The sequence below is a fragment of the Prunus dulcis genome, chromosome 1, assembly GCF_902201215.1.
Source record: "Prunus dulcis chromosome 1, ALMONDv2, whole genome shotgun sequence".
Taxonomy (NCBI): Eukaryota; Viridiplantae; Streptophyta; class Magnoliopsida; order Rosales; family Rosaceae; genus Prunus; species Prunus dulcis.
This window is the reverse complement of record NC_047650.1, coordinates 6,183,899-6,196,438: the sequence shown is the minus strand read 5'-3', so window position 1 is coordinate 6,196,438 and position 12,540 is coordinate 6,183,899. Positions and strand designations below refer to the sequence as shown.

General features: G+C 40.0%; 1 protein-coding gene across 2 annotated transcripts in view; it reads left to right on the top strand.

Annotated features, from left to right (window-relative positions):
- Positions 1 to 671: 671 nt before the first annotated feature.
- LOC117616661 overlaps positions 672 to 12,540 on the top strand; it is a 12,194-nt gene continuing 325 nt past the window's right edge. Inside the window, exons 1-3 of one of the 2 annotated variants that reach the window (XM_034346044.1) lie at positions 672 to 1,242; positions 2,486 to 2,727; positions 3,144 to 3,621. In XM_034346044.1, coding sequence (XP_034201935.1) covers positions 2,488 to 2,727; positions 3,144 to 3,621 — 718 coding nt within the window. In that variant the 5' untranslated portion in view covers positions 672 to 1,242; positions 2,486 to 2,487. Of the gene's footprint in view, positions 1,295 to 2,485; positions 2,728 to 3,143; positions 3,622 to 12,540 lie in introns of both variants that reach the window. The other variant, XM_034346045.1, reaches the window with a different exon arrangement.

Sequence of the window (12,540 nt, the reverse complement as noted above, 5' to 3'; positions counted from 1 at the left end):
GTATGTGGTGTGCTTTAACCACCACTTGGCTCATGTCAGTGAAGATGTAAATGTTTGAACTTAAATTTAGTAGCTGTATGGGTTAGCTTTGATGATACCATCTGTTAGACGACCTCAAAAATTTAAGTTGTCAGTGAATAGATCAACAACGTATATCAAGTTTATGGTAATATGAAGATTAATACAAGCGTCTAAGAAGAAAATTTACTGCTCATGCCAGAGAAGAAAGTTAACAGTAATTATTAAATACAATTATAAAACCTAGAAAATCTGAATTGCAACCCTGGACTAGATATGGTGTCTTAGTACGGAGATAATAATCAAACAGAGATCTTTGAATTTCTATAACAAAATAAGACATATAAGATGGTGTTGTTCTGGGAAGGAAGCACCAGCTTTCCATCAAAGTTCATGCAAATCTTTATGTTCTGTAAGACATTGTCTGGAATATCTTGTTCACTGGCCTACCTTGGCCCATGTATTAGGCTTGTCTTCTGTGGGCCCCACAGATTTGATCTTCCTCCATGTTACAATTGAATGCATCACAAGTATGTACAAGTACAAATTCAATATATAATTAAAATACAGCAGCATCAAACAATACTATGTATGATTAATTAATATTTAACAAGTTAACAGCACTCTCTGTCCCTCTCTCTCTCTCTCATACACTATCTCTCTCTCTCTCTCTCTCTCTCTCTATGTAAATATGAATATTGTGCACACCAAGACATTGGCATAGCCTAACTTTTTTCCATGCCTCCTAACTTCACAGCCTGTCAAACCTGAATTATTAACATGACCATGAACATGATTAACAGTTTTTTAATTTAGTGAGAGGAGTGAGAAAGGGGAGGTTGTTGCTTTGTTGTTTCCCTAAATTAAAGTATAGTGATCAGTGAGCCTGAGAAAAATTAATATTGGCCTGCCTTGCCCTGCCAAAGAGATTTGCTGGTGTAGAGGTGTCCAGGAATCTTCTCCCAGTTCACACCAGGACTACTAGGCTTCTAAATTATTGCTAGCTGCACTTCTTAGATTGCTCCGTCCACTCCAATTAGTACGGAAGATCAATGACTGATGATATTGATGGATGCTTGGAATAAGCCAATTTTCTCTGTACTTATTGGGATTTGGATTGCCAATTATAGCAGCTTATGGATGAGGCTAGTTTTGGCATGAAGAAGCAAAGTTTTCAATGAGCCTCATGCTAGAGAATCTCCACCTCTGCTGTTTCTGCTTCAGGTACCAAACCTGAACTGTGTACAGAAAGTTTTCAAGGTTTAATTACAATATGGTAATGAACCCATGATGCTGATTTTCTTGCTTTTTTTTTAAAATTTTAAATTTTAAATTTATGTTTTTGCCATTTTTGGAAGTTCTGCTCTTCTGGGAACTCACAATTCTTGATTATTAGTTAGTTTTCTGTACATGAATAGAGATATATCTCTATTTGCCAAAACATTTGAAGGTGAAAGAGATACTTTTTTCTTCTTCTTCTGAAGATAGACAAATCTCTCTCTGTCTCTCCCCGAGTATCATTTATAGTTGACTGATATTTATTTCATGCATTTTAGCTTTATTTTGTTCATGCTGTGACTTGTGATATCCATGAAATAATTATATGCCTCTTGTCTGATTTCACCATGTGGATTTAGCATAGAGGCTTACCTTCAAAAGAAACAGGAAGAAGTGGACACTTAACGAGAGCAATTTCATCAAAATGAAGGCTAACTGTTATGGCCAGTGATGACAACAGCAGAAATGTACTAACAAATCAAGATAGGGTAAACCAACCACATTCCATATTTGGTCTCACTATTGCCCACATCCCATTTTCTTTTTGTTCCTACTATGTTTGGCAACTTTCCGATTACGCATTCGGGCCTCCTGAGACACAATTCTGAGCCATTCCTTTTGTTCATCCTTCATTCGACACCTTGAAACTTGTTGTTTTGTTTCATGTAGCAAACTGATCCTATTCCTAAATGCGGCCTGCATTTGCACACCAAAAGGGGAACCAATAAGATCATGGAGCAAAATGTAGTATATAAAGCAAAGTGTCAGTGAATTTGAGAGATGACTTCCACTACCTAGATGGGTTAGAACTAGGAATTGGATTTGAAGATAATTCAAAAATGGCCAGATCTTTTTAATTATTCCTTGGTGCTTAGATGTAGTAGGATAGGTAGACTTGGTGTCCAACTAGACTATGTTTCCACCATCACTTAGTGCCTTTATATATCACACCTACTCCACTGAAGCCAGTAATTTCTTTTGTTCTTTCTGATTTTTGCTTTGTTTTGTCCTTGAATTTTTACATTATAATTAGTATCCTAAAATGATACTCATTATCTGTCAAAATTGAAAACAAATGACAGCCCAATGTGGTAGCTCTCACTATACAATAGCAACAGTTGTGTGTGTTTCCTCAAAATATATGTTCCTCTGTAGTTACCAACATATTTTTACTGGCATATTACTTCAGGCATGGGAACCAAAATTGAATACGCCATCAATATATTAGGAACCTCAGAAAATAGCAGCAGCTTAACCGTGCATCGCGTGGATGACTGGGACTATTTTCAGAAAAGTGGGCTGAAGGAGAAGTATAAGAAGGCTAGAACCGAGGACAAAATTCAGAACTCGATGGACAGGATGCTTGACAAGCACAACATAGATACCATAAAAAAGACAATGCAGATGCATGAAGATACGTTTAAACACCAGGTATGAGGAATATTATGTTTCTGTGCTCCACTTTAAGATAATTGTATGTTGATCCATGTTCCATGAAGCATGAACTCTTTTGAGTTTCATGGGAAGTAGCTTCTCCATGTAAATAATATCTGTACAGCTGGGAAGTCCCTGTTGCAGATCTCAGGCTTATTGGTTCACCAACATCATCAACTTCTCATTTAACCCCTTAAGTAAATGATGACAGTGACCAATTTTAAGTGAAACCAACAATATCTTGCTGGATAAGCAATTCAGTCAAATTATTCCAATACACAATTCAAAGACACCCTTTTTGCTTATTAGATCCCAAGTCTTGTACTTGTCCAATCAGATTGTTTTTCATGTCTAATAAATTCAGTACTTTGAAACTGATGACAGCCATGCTAACTGAAAACCAAATATTGCAGATTCAAGAGCTACACCGACTGTACAGTGTACAAAAGATGCTAATGGATGAACTGAAAAAAGAGATGAAACGAAACAGATTTCGGGGGCCGGTGACTAGTAGTGGAGATCACATTAACCATTCTCAGTTGGTTAACTGGCAGCATTCAACAACTCAAGCTTATTCTGGATATAATTTCCATCTTCAGAGGTTGAGAGATGATCCGATCTCTAGAGAGGGCAGTGGAAGTTGCTCCGGAGACACCCTGAGAATGTCAAGGGGATTTGACCTTGAAAGGCCTGCCGAGGAAGACATGTCAACAGGAGTCAGTACAATTGACCAAGAACAAGCAGGGCCAAGCTCTCACATGGCCTTCAAAAGTAAAAATATGAGTATAGCTGGCTGTGATGAAGATAGTGAAGTGGAGCTTACATTAAGCATTGGAAGCAGCAAGAACAAGAAGAGATCAAAATCTTACCAGCCTCAGTTAGGATGTGTTGAAGGAAAATGGTGATCTTCCTAATATAATTTCACCACCACTAATTAAATAATGGGGTTTTATTATTTTAGGTTCGACCCATTCGAGACGCAAGTCTCTTAATTACAATCCCTTGCTTCAAGGGAAAACCCTTTGATTCCATCATAAAGAAACAGAACGTGTGTGTTTGATTTTGCAGCTGCTCCCAAGTCCAACCTCAAGATGCCTACGTATCCTTTGCGGGAATCAAGCCACTCGTAGTTCAAAGATTCATGATGAATAAATGACTCATCACAAAACGAAGAATTTGAATGGGTTTGATTGAGGAGTTTGAGTGAATTTAGCTGAATAAACCAGGGATTCGATATGGAAATATGTTTGGGATGGTTGCATCTAGATTGAATCTCTAGATTGCCTACGTACCCTTTTAAAGGGATCAAACCAACGTAGTTCGAAATGATTTGTTTGATGGTAGATATTTGATTTGGGGAATCAAATTTGGTTGCGGTTGTGTCTATTGGGATGTTAGACTGCCTACGTACCCTTGATGGGATCAAACCTGCGTAGTTCCAAATTTAGAAATTAATGGGTAAGTGTGGCCCAATAATTTCGAGTTGGTGTCTTTGAGACGATTTGAAGATTTTCATAGGTAGATGACCTATGGGAAAAATTAGAAATTAATGGGTATGTATGGCCCAATAATTTAGAATTTGTATATTTGAGATAATTTGGGGATTTTCATAGGTAGGTATCACATAGGAAAATTTTGAAATTAATGGGTAAGTGTGGCCCATTAATTGAGAATTTGTGTTTGAGATATTTGAATTTAATCTCATTGGAATTTTCATGGGTAGATGACCCATGGGAAAAATTTGGATGGTTTTGTACCACTTTTTCTTTTTGTCAATGTCCCAGAAAATTAATGAGCAATTTTGATTAACCCACTAATTTTCTAAAATTGACATTATTTGCAATTATGCCCAAATATGGCTATGAGGGTTGTTGAATTAAACCATTAACCATATGATAGAAATTTTGGGCCTTAGGAAATTTAATGGGTAATTATTTGGGTTACCCATTAATTATATGGGCTTCTGAGAGTCAGTGGATAATTATTCTCTGACAGCCCATGATCCTATTTTGGGATTTTTGATGTTTGTTGATAGTTAGCCCATGAGCATGGAGCCCCAAAAAAAAACTTTGGTCCAGCAGGCGATTAGCTATCCAACTCTTTGCAGAGTTTGTTTCCAAGTAAAATCAGACCTTGCAATCCCATCTTTATCTGGAATACTTGTGATCAGTCCGAATTAAAAACAAACACTGTTACTGTTTAGTCTTTAAAGAAAATAATATACTGCCTTTGCAAACAACAAAAAAAAAAAGAAAGCCAGAAGAAAGAAAAAAAATACTGCCAAGAAACTGCCGCACAATCAAAGAGGTATCAGACTTTTTTTTTGTCTTTTTCCTCATTTTTCTTCTTTGCAACAGCATGGTCCTTGTTTTTTTTTCTTCCCATTTCAGCAAAAGTGGCGTCAGCCACTTCCCTTCTCTTTTATTATTTTTTTTTTATTGACTTTTCTTCCTCTGTTTCTTCTTCTTGATCTGCAACACCAAGTCCTTTGCTTGCTTTGCTTTTTTTTTTTTAATTTCAGCAAAGTGGCCTCAGCCACTTCCCTTTTACTTTTTTTTTTTTGGCTTGTTGGCTTTTCTTCTCCTGTTTCTTCTTGGCTGCTGCTTCCCTTTTTTTTTTGTTTTCCTTTGTCTGCTTGTAACCATCGTGGTAGATTTTTTATTATTCCATAATGGTGCCTGATGAAGAATTCAAAGGATCCGCTGCACAAACGTGGCCTTCCTTTTCAAGCTTTGTTCCTCTCTTTTTTGTGCACACAGCTGATTTTATTTGCTGTGAGATTAAATCCCTCCATGATTATGTTTGTGGGTTTTGTACCGAAATTGGATTTGGGCTCTTGAGAACCTACTGAATGAGTTTTATGCCCAAAAATGGGTATACCATTCAGGGTATTTGATTGAGGGTTACACACCCATGATGGATTTTGTATCCATTTCAAAGGATTTTCTTTTGCTCGGCAGAGCTTTGTTAAACAGAAATCCTCTCATGGATTTGTTGTTCATGATTTAAGGGTTGCCACCCATTATGGATTTATCATCCAAGAGTTTTATTTGAGGGTTGCCACCCAATATGGATTCATCATCCAAGAGAATGATTTTAGGGTTGCCACCCAACAAGAATTAATTGACAGGATCTATATACCTGTGAAAATGTCTCCTCTTGTATTTGTGCTCCTGCAATTTTCCTTCTGCAACAATTTTCTTCTTCTGTCGTCTTCTCCTTCTTTTCTGTCCTGCTATCTCTTTTTATTTCTCTTTAATGCAGAATATTTATATTAAAAAAATGAATAACCAACTCCCCCAAAAATAGGAGCCACTCAACCCACTTAAACATTTTCATTGGTTTAGACCCCCACCTTTTTCCAAACTTCCCCCCACCTTTTTCCAAACTTCCCCCCCACGTTCCAATATTTTGTGATTTTTGTGATTTTTTTTATTCCAACAGATGCCCCCTCAAGCTTTGTGTGTGTGGCTTTTTTTTTTTTTTTTTTTTTACGCGTGCAAAGCTTGAGATGCCTTTAACTAGCATTATAAGCTAACATATGTATATGTTTTTTTTTTTTTTTTACCTTTGATTTCAGGTGATGGATGCTTATGGAAATCTTCACAAGGAACATGCTTCCGATGAATATGGTAGGGCCATGGCCTTTGGCCCCCAGTACATGAGATCTTGTCCTCTGGATTCGATCCGGCTTATGGTACCTCCTGAGAGTCGGACAACATGGTTCACCACAGATCACGTGAGTAGTGGACATCTCAAATTCAACCCCCATGAAGAAGACCGAGTTGTTCAAATTTCTCAAGCCAAGGGCCCATGTTTTCTTGCCCACTCTTTGATGAAAGTAAACAATGAGATTGATGGAGATAAACAGTGTCTTCCTAGAGATGAATTTTATCCGGCTATGCACAGGATGCTTCGTAACCAAATTTCGTGGGGAAGCAATTTCAAATTTTTCGGTCGGGCCAACTTTCGATCCTTTGTACTGGAGTGGACAGAGTCTATTTTGAGTGACTTTGGTGATGTCCTTCGTCAAGCTGATATATATGGGGCTGTGGCCATTTCTCAGTACTCCTATGATTTTTGCCCTAATGTTTGGAGAGCATTCTGCGAGTTATGGGGGCCTTTATCCAACACATTTCATCACGGGAACGGTGAAATGGGCATTTCCTTATACGACCTAAAAGTTATTGGCGGGTTACCAATTTTGGGTCTCCCCTATGATGAATTTATCCCTTTAAACAGAGAATTATGCCGTGAAGACTTGTATCCTTCAACCACTGGTGAACTTTTGAAAATCCATGCTCAACTATGTGTTTTCCATAAGAAAGGGCAAGTTTTCCACGATCAATGGATTGAGCATTTCTTTCGCGGGGAAGCCATATATGGTGCTGCGGGGAATAAAAATAACATAGTTCCCAAACATAAGGCCAAAGACCTCAAATTTCCCTTGAACATTTCACGTGAAGGACAATTGGCTGCTTTTTTAGCCTTTTGGCTTAGCCGTTTTTTTTTGCCCCTTGATAATGCTATAAGGCCAGAATGTTTCTATATGGCAAGTTTGATGGCGAGAGGGTTTAGAGTTTCACTTGCTCCAGCAGTGTTGGGACTTATTTATCATGCCCTTGGTACAGTTGCTACTCATCGTAGGGGTCCTGGTTTAGCAAATGCATATCTTCCCATTCATTATGTGATTGGATGGTTAGGGGAGCACTTTCCTGATCTGATCGACCGTCGAAGTGACAATGATTTTCCAGCACATTACCCTCTTCTAGCGAGGTATAGTCAGATTGAAGCCAAATATGTCAGCTCTAATCAAGCTAGAATCATCTTCAGGAGTGAGGTTATGGTTTATCGTCCCAGTGTCTTCCTTGCACAAGAAGATTGCATTCTTTTAGACACAGAGAGCCTTGCGGACGATGCCTTTGAATTCTTGGTTTGTATGCGCTCTGCACTGTTTCCTGTAAGGTTAGGTGGCGATCTTTGGTTGGAGCCTTACTATCCAAATAGATTTGCTCGCCAGTTTGGCTTTGATCAAGGAGTTCCGGAGAACAAACTTTTATTTAGTGTATGTGAGAGGCAGCGATGTGGGATTGAGAAGTTGGCGAGAGCCCAAGCAGTCCTTCTGCGTAAAGATACCACAGGGCGTTTCTATATTCCGCGCTCCACCCGCATTGGGGAATGCTCTTGGTGGTATTGTAGATGGTGGATGACTGCATGTGCACCTTATATGGGCTTTTCTGTGTCAAAAATTTTCTCAGTGGTAAACAGGCATGTCCCAAGGAGGGACCACGTCTTTGTGACTAATAATTTGAAAAGTATTTCGACCGGCATGAGCAAAAGCGGCTTTAATTCATCTTCACCTCTTCGTGGTGCTTCTTCGAGCAGAGGACACAAAAAGAGAATTCACAATGCTAAAGGGGAACATTTCTCAGGGGTTAATCACGTGATGCACCAATCCCAAAGGATTAATCGAGACTCACACCACAAACGGGCGCGACATGCAGATCACAACAAGGTTGAGGATGGAAGCTCTAGCCATGTTCTTGATGAAGAGAGTTCTAATCTGGAGCAGGGGGAAATGAGATTTGACGACATCCCTTTTCCTCGCGAAATGGAGCCTATTAACGTGGATAACCCAGCCTTTGAAGTTATTTCTTCAGGTGAAGAAGAAAATATTCATCATGAGAGTGCTAACTCCAGCATGGGTGGTAGTGGGTCAGACTTCCTGGCTGAAGTGTCTGAATTTCAACAAGTTCAGAATAGCCTAGTTGATGATCAGTTTCCTGAAAGTGTTGGGCCTATAGCAGTTGTGCACCCCCTCCAAAATTTGGTATCAGTCGCGAACTTTGTTCATCAGATTTTTGGGAATGGGGTAAACCAGAATAGGCATGAGTTTATCAGTAGAGAAATTGAAGGTATCTTTAGCAGACTTTACTCCTCAGAGACACCTGCTCAACTTCATATGCACCATTCTGAGATCACCAAGGCCCTCCGACTTTTGGGGTCAACCGTTGACATTCTTGGGTGTGGTGAAACTGCGTTTAAACAGTTTGTCCAGCTTGTGGATTGGATTTTTGAGCTTGCCAGGCGACATTCCAAGAGCAGTGCCTATATTGAAGCCTTAGGAGATGTGAATATTGAAGTGATTCATGATTTGATCCGCCAACACGAGGAATGTCTAAACACCAAGCTGGCTCTTGAGGCAGAACTTACAGAGGTTGCTAAAGAGATTGAAGACTTGGATGTCAAGGAAGTTACCATCAGGGAAGCAGAAGAGAGAGTTCGCCAGATGCGGGAAGAGCATGAAGCTAAGAAAACTTCCCTTAATATGCAAAAGATGAACTTTGAGATTTCTTTGGAGCATCAGAATGAAAAAGCAATACAGCTTCAACAATCCAGAATTGATGCTAAAGAAGATCTACTTCCCCAGATCGGGAGCACTCGACTGTCAATGAAGGCTCAAGAGCAAGAGATCCACCGCCTAATCAATGCCCTGTTTTCTTCTTGTAGCGAGCTCTAAGTGATGAGCCTACTATCATTATTAAATTTTTTTGTTTAGCATGATTTTTCCCTTCAATAAATGTTCTTGTGGTATGATTTATCCACCAAGAATTTGTAGGTAGGCCTTTGCTTCAGTATTCTTTTGCTCTTGTAATGTAGTTTTTCCACCAAGAACAATTTTCAGAATAAAGATTTTGTCGGATTTTGCTTTTCTATTTCACAGTTTACACTCGTGCGAAGTTGGAGTTTTTTTTTTGCGTAGTATACAACAGTTTAACCACATGCTAACACCATCGGTGGACAAGAATGAATTCATGATAGTTTACGGCTGCATCTAGCTTTTGGGCTAGCTTGCCTACGTACCCCGTGAAGGGATCAAGCCGAACGTAGTTCACCCTCATTGAATTGAGGTAATGAAGGGGAATTTTGGGTCTTGTGACTGAATCTAGCTTTTTAGAGACTAGACTGCCTACGTACCCCTTTTTTAGGGATCAAGTCAACCGTAGTTCTTTGCTTGGGCCCCCCTTTCGGGTTTTCAACCCACAAAGCCTTTTTTTTTTTTTTGGGTGCTCTAATTTTTGCTTGGGCCGCCCTTTCGGGTTTTCAGCCCAACGAGCATTTTTTAATTTACCCTAACTTTTGCTTGAACAGCCCTTTTGGGTTTTCAGTCCAACGGGTTTTTTTTTTTTTTTTTTTGGACATCAGGCGTAAAACTTCTTGACGAACTTCCCGTTCACACAAGGATATATGCACTTGCCTTCGGAGTTTGACAACTCGTAGGCACCCTTGGAGAAAACCTTAGTAATGACATAGGGCCCCTCCCACTTGGGTTCAAATTTACCATGCATTTTCCTAGTAATGACGAAGGGTCTTCGGACTGTTAAAACCAAGTCTCCAATTGAGAAAGATCTGAACTTAACTTTTCTGTTGAATGCCCCTGCCACCTGAGCCTGATATATTTCGAGCCTTTGTTGAGCCGCCAATCTTTTCTCATCGAGAGCTTCCAGTTCTGCCAGTCTCACATTTGCGTTCTCGTCGGGGTTTGTTAGCTGTAATGCTACCCTTAATGATGGCAATTGGACTTCTAACGGTAGAACAGCCTCGGAACCAAACACCAAATTGTACGGTGTACATCCTGTTGAGTTGCGTATGGTCGTCCTTTAAGCCCATAATGCTTCAGGGAGGCGTTCATGCCAATCTCTTTTGTTTCCTGAGACCATCTTCTTTAGGATATTGCACAATACTTTATTGAAAGCTTCAGCTTGACCATTTGATGACGGATTGTAACTGGCGGAGAACGAGTGTTGAAACTTATACTTCTCGCACAACTTGGTCATGGACTTGCATTTGAAATACAATGCATTGTCAGATATAATCTTCGATGGAACCCCATAACGGTAGATGATGTGGTTCCTTATGAAGTTTGTAACATCGTCTGCTCGTACCTTCTTTAAAGGAATTGCTTCAGCCCATTTAGAGAAGTAATCAGTTGCGGCCAAGATGTATTGATGTTGACGTGATGACTTAGGCTTTATCATGCCAATAACATCTAATCCCCAAGCTTCAAATGGCCAAGACAAGGTTGTCGGATGCAATTGTTGGGGAGGTTGGTGAATAAAGTCTCCATGTAATTGGCAATCTTTACATGTGGTTGCAAACTTTATTGAGTCTCGGACCATTGTTGGCCAATAATAACGCAATCTCTTCAGTTGGTTCGAAAGTTTTGGACCAGCTTGATGAGCACCACAAGTGCCAGCATGAGTATCACGAAGGGACTTAGTTGCATCTTGTTTTGACAGACACCTTAATAACATACCATCAAATGATCTTTTGTACAAGGTATCATTTAAGTACAAAAATCGAGTGGCTCTGCGTCGGACTTCAGCCTTTTTCCTTGAGTCATTTGGCAACTTGCCAAGTAGTAGATACTCGATTATGGGATGGCGCCAATCAAGATCATCCGGTTCCTCCTCACATTCGGAGGACGTAATAACGTTTGAATCCACAACTTCTTCAATTCTCTCTATAGCTGGGGGAAGTAAATAACGTTCCCCAACGGTGACTTGGATATCCCTTTCGCTAGGTAGTGTTAACGATGCAGCCAAATTAGCTAGTGCATCAGCTTTATCATTTTCCGACCTCGGGATGTGACTAACATGAATGTCTTGAAACTGTGACATGAGATACTTCGCCCTTTCATGGTATGGGACGAGAGTAGCATTTCTGACTGCATATTGACAATTCAACTGTCTGACGGCCAACTGTGAATCACCATATGCTTGCAAACAATCAATATGCATCTCGAGGGCAATTTCAAGGCCAATGATGAGTGCCTCGTATTCTGCCACATTATTCGAACATAAAGTTAGTAAGGAGAATGAGTATGGGATTAAGCCTCCAGACGGCGTGATGAATACTAATCCTGCCCCAACTCCGTTTCTTCTTGCTGCCCCATCAAAATATAGTTGCCATGTAAGTGCTTCTATTGTGAACACCTCCTCATCAGGCAAACCTGCAGGTAACTCCATGTTGTCGGGAGTAGGATGAGCAGCCAAGAAATCAGCAAGAGCTTGCCCTTTGATCGCCTTTTGTGGCACAAATTTTATCTCAAACTCAGAGAGGAGGAGTGACCACTTGGCTATTCGCCCAGAGAGCACAGGCTTGGACATTAAATATCGGAGCGGATCTGCCTTGGAAATCAAGATGACTCTATGAGAGAGGATGTAGTGTCGTAGTTTCTGGACAGCAAACACTAATGCAAGGCAAACCTTTTCAATAGGGGTGTAATTTTGTTCTGCCCCTACGAGTGTTCTACTCAAGTAGTAGAGTGCATTTTCCTTTCCATCATCATTGTGTTGAGCGAGCAATGCCCCCAACGAGCGTTCTAACGCTGCAATATACAAGATTAAGGGCTTCCCTTTAATTGGTGCCATAAGAACTGGCGGATTTAATAGGTATTGTTTAATGCTTTCCAAGGCATTTTGACATGCTTGATCCCATACAAACGGAACATACTTCCTCATGAGCCTCGAGAATGGTTGGCACCTTCCAGAAAGATTTGAGATGAACCGTCGTATATAGGCTAGTCTCCCTTGCAACCCTCGCAACTCCCTTAAATTTTTAGGGGGAGGCATTTCACGGATTGCCTTAATTTTTGAGGGATCAATTTCAATTCCTCGATGTCGGACAACGAAGCCAAGGAATTTGCCTGAAGTTACCCCAAATGCACACTTCAAAGGGTTCATTTTCAACCGGTGCTTTCGGAGTCTATCAAAAACTCGTTTTAAGTCACTCAAATGATGTTCCCTT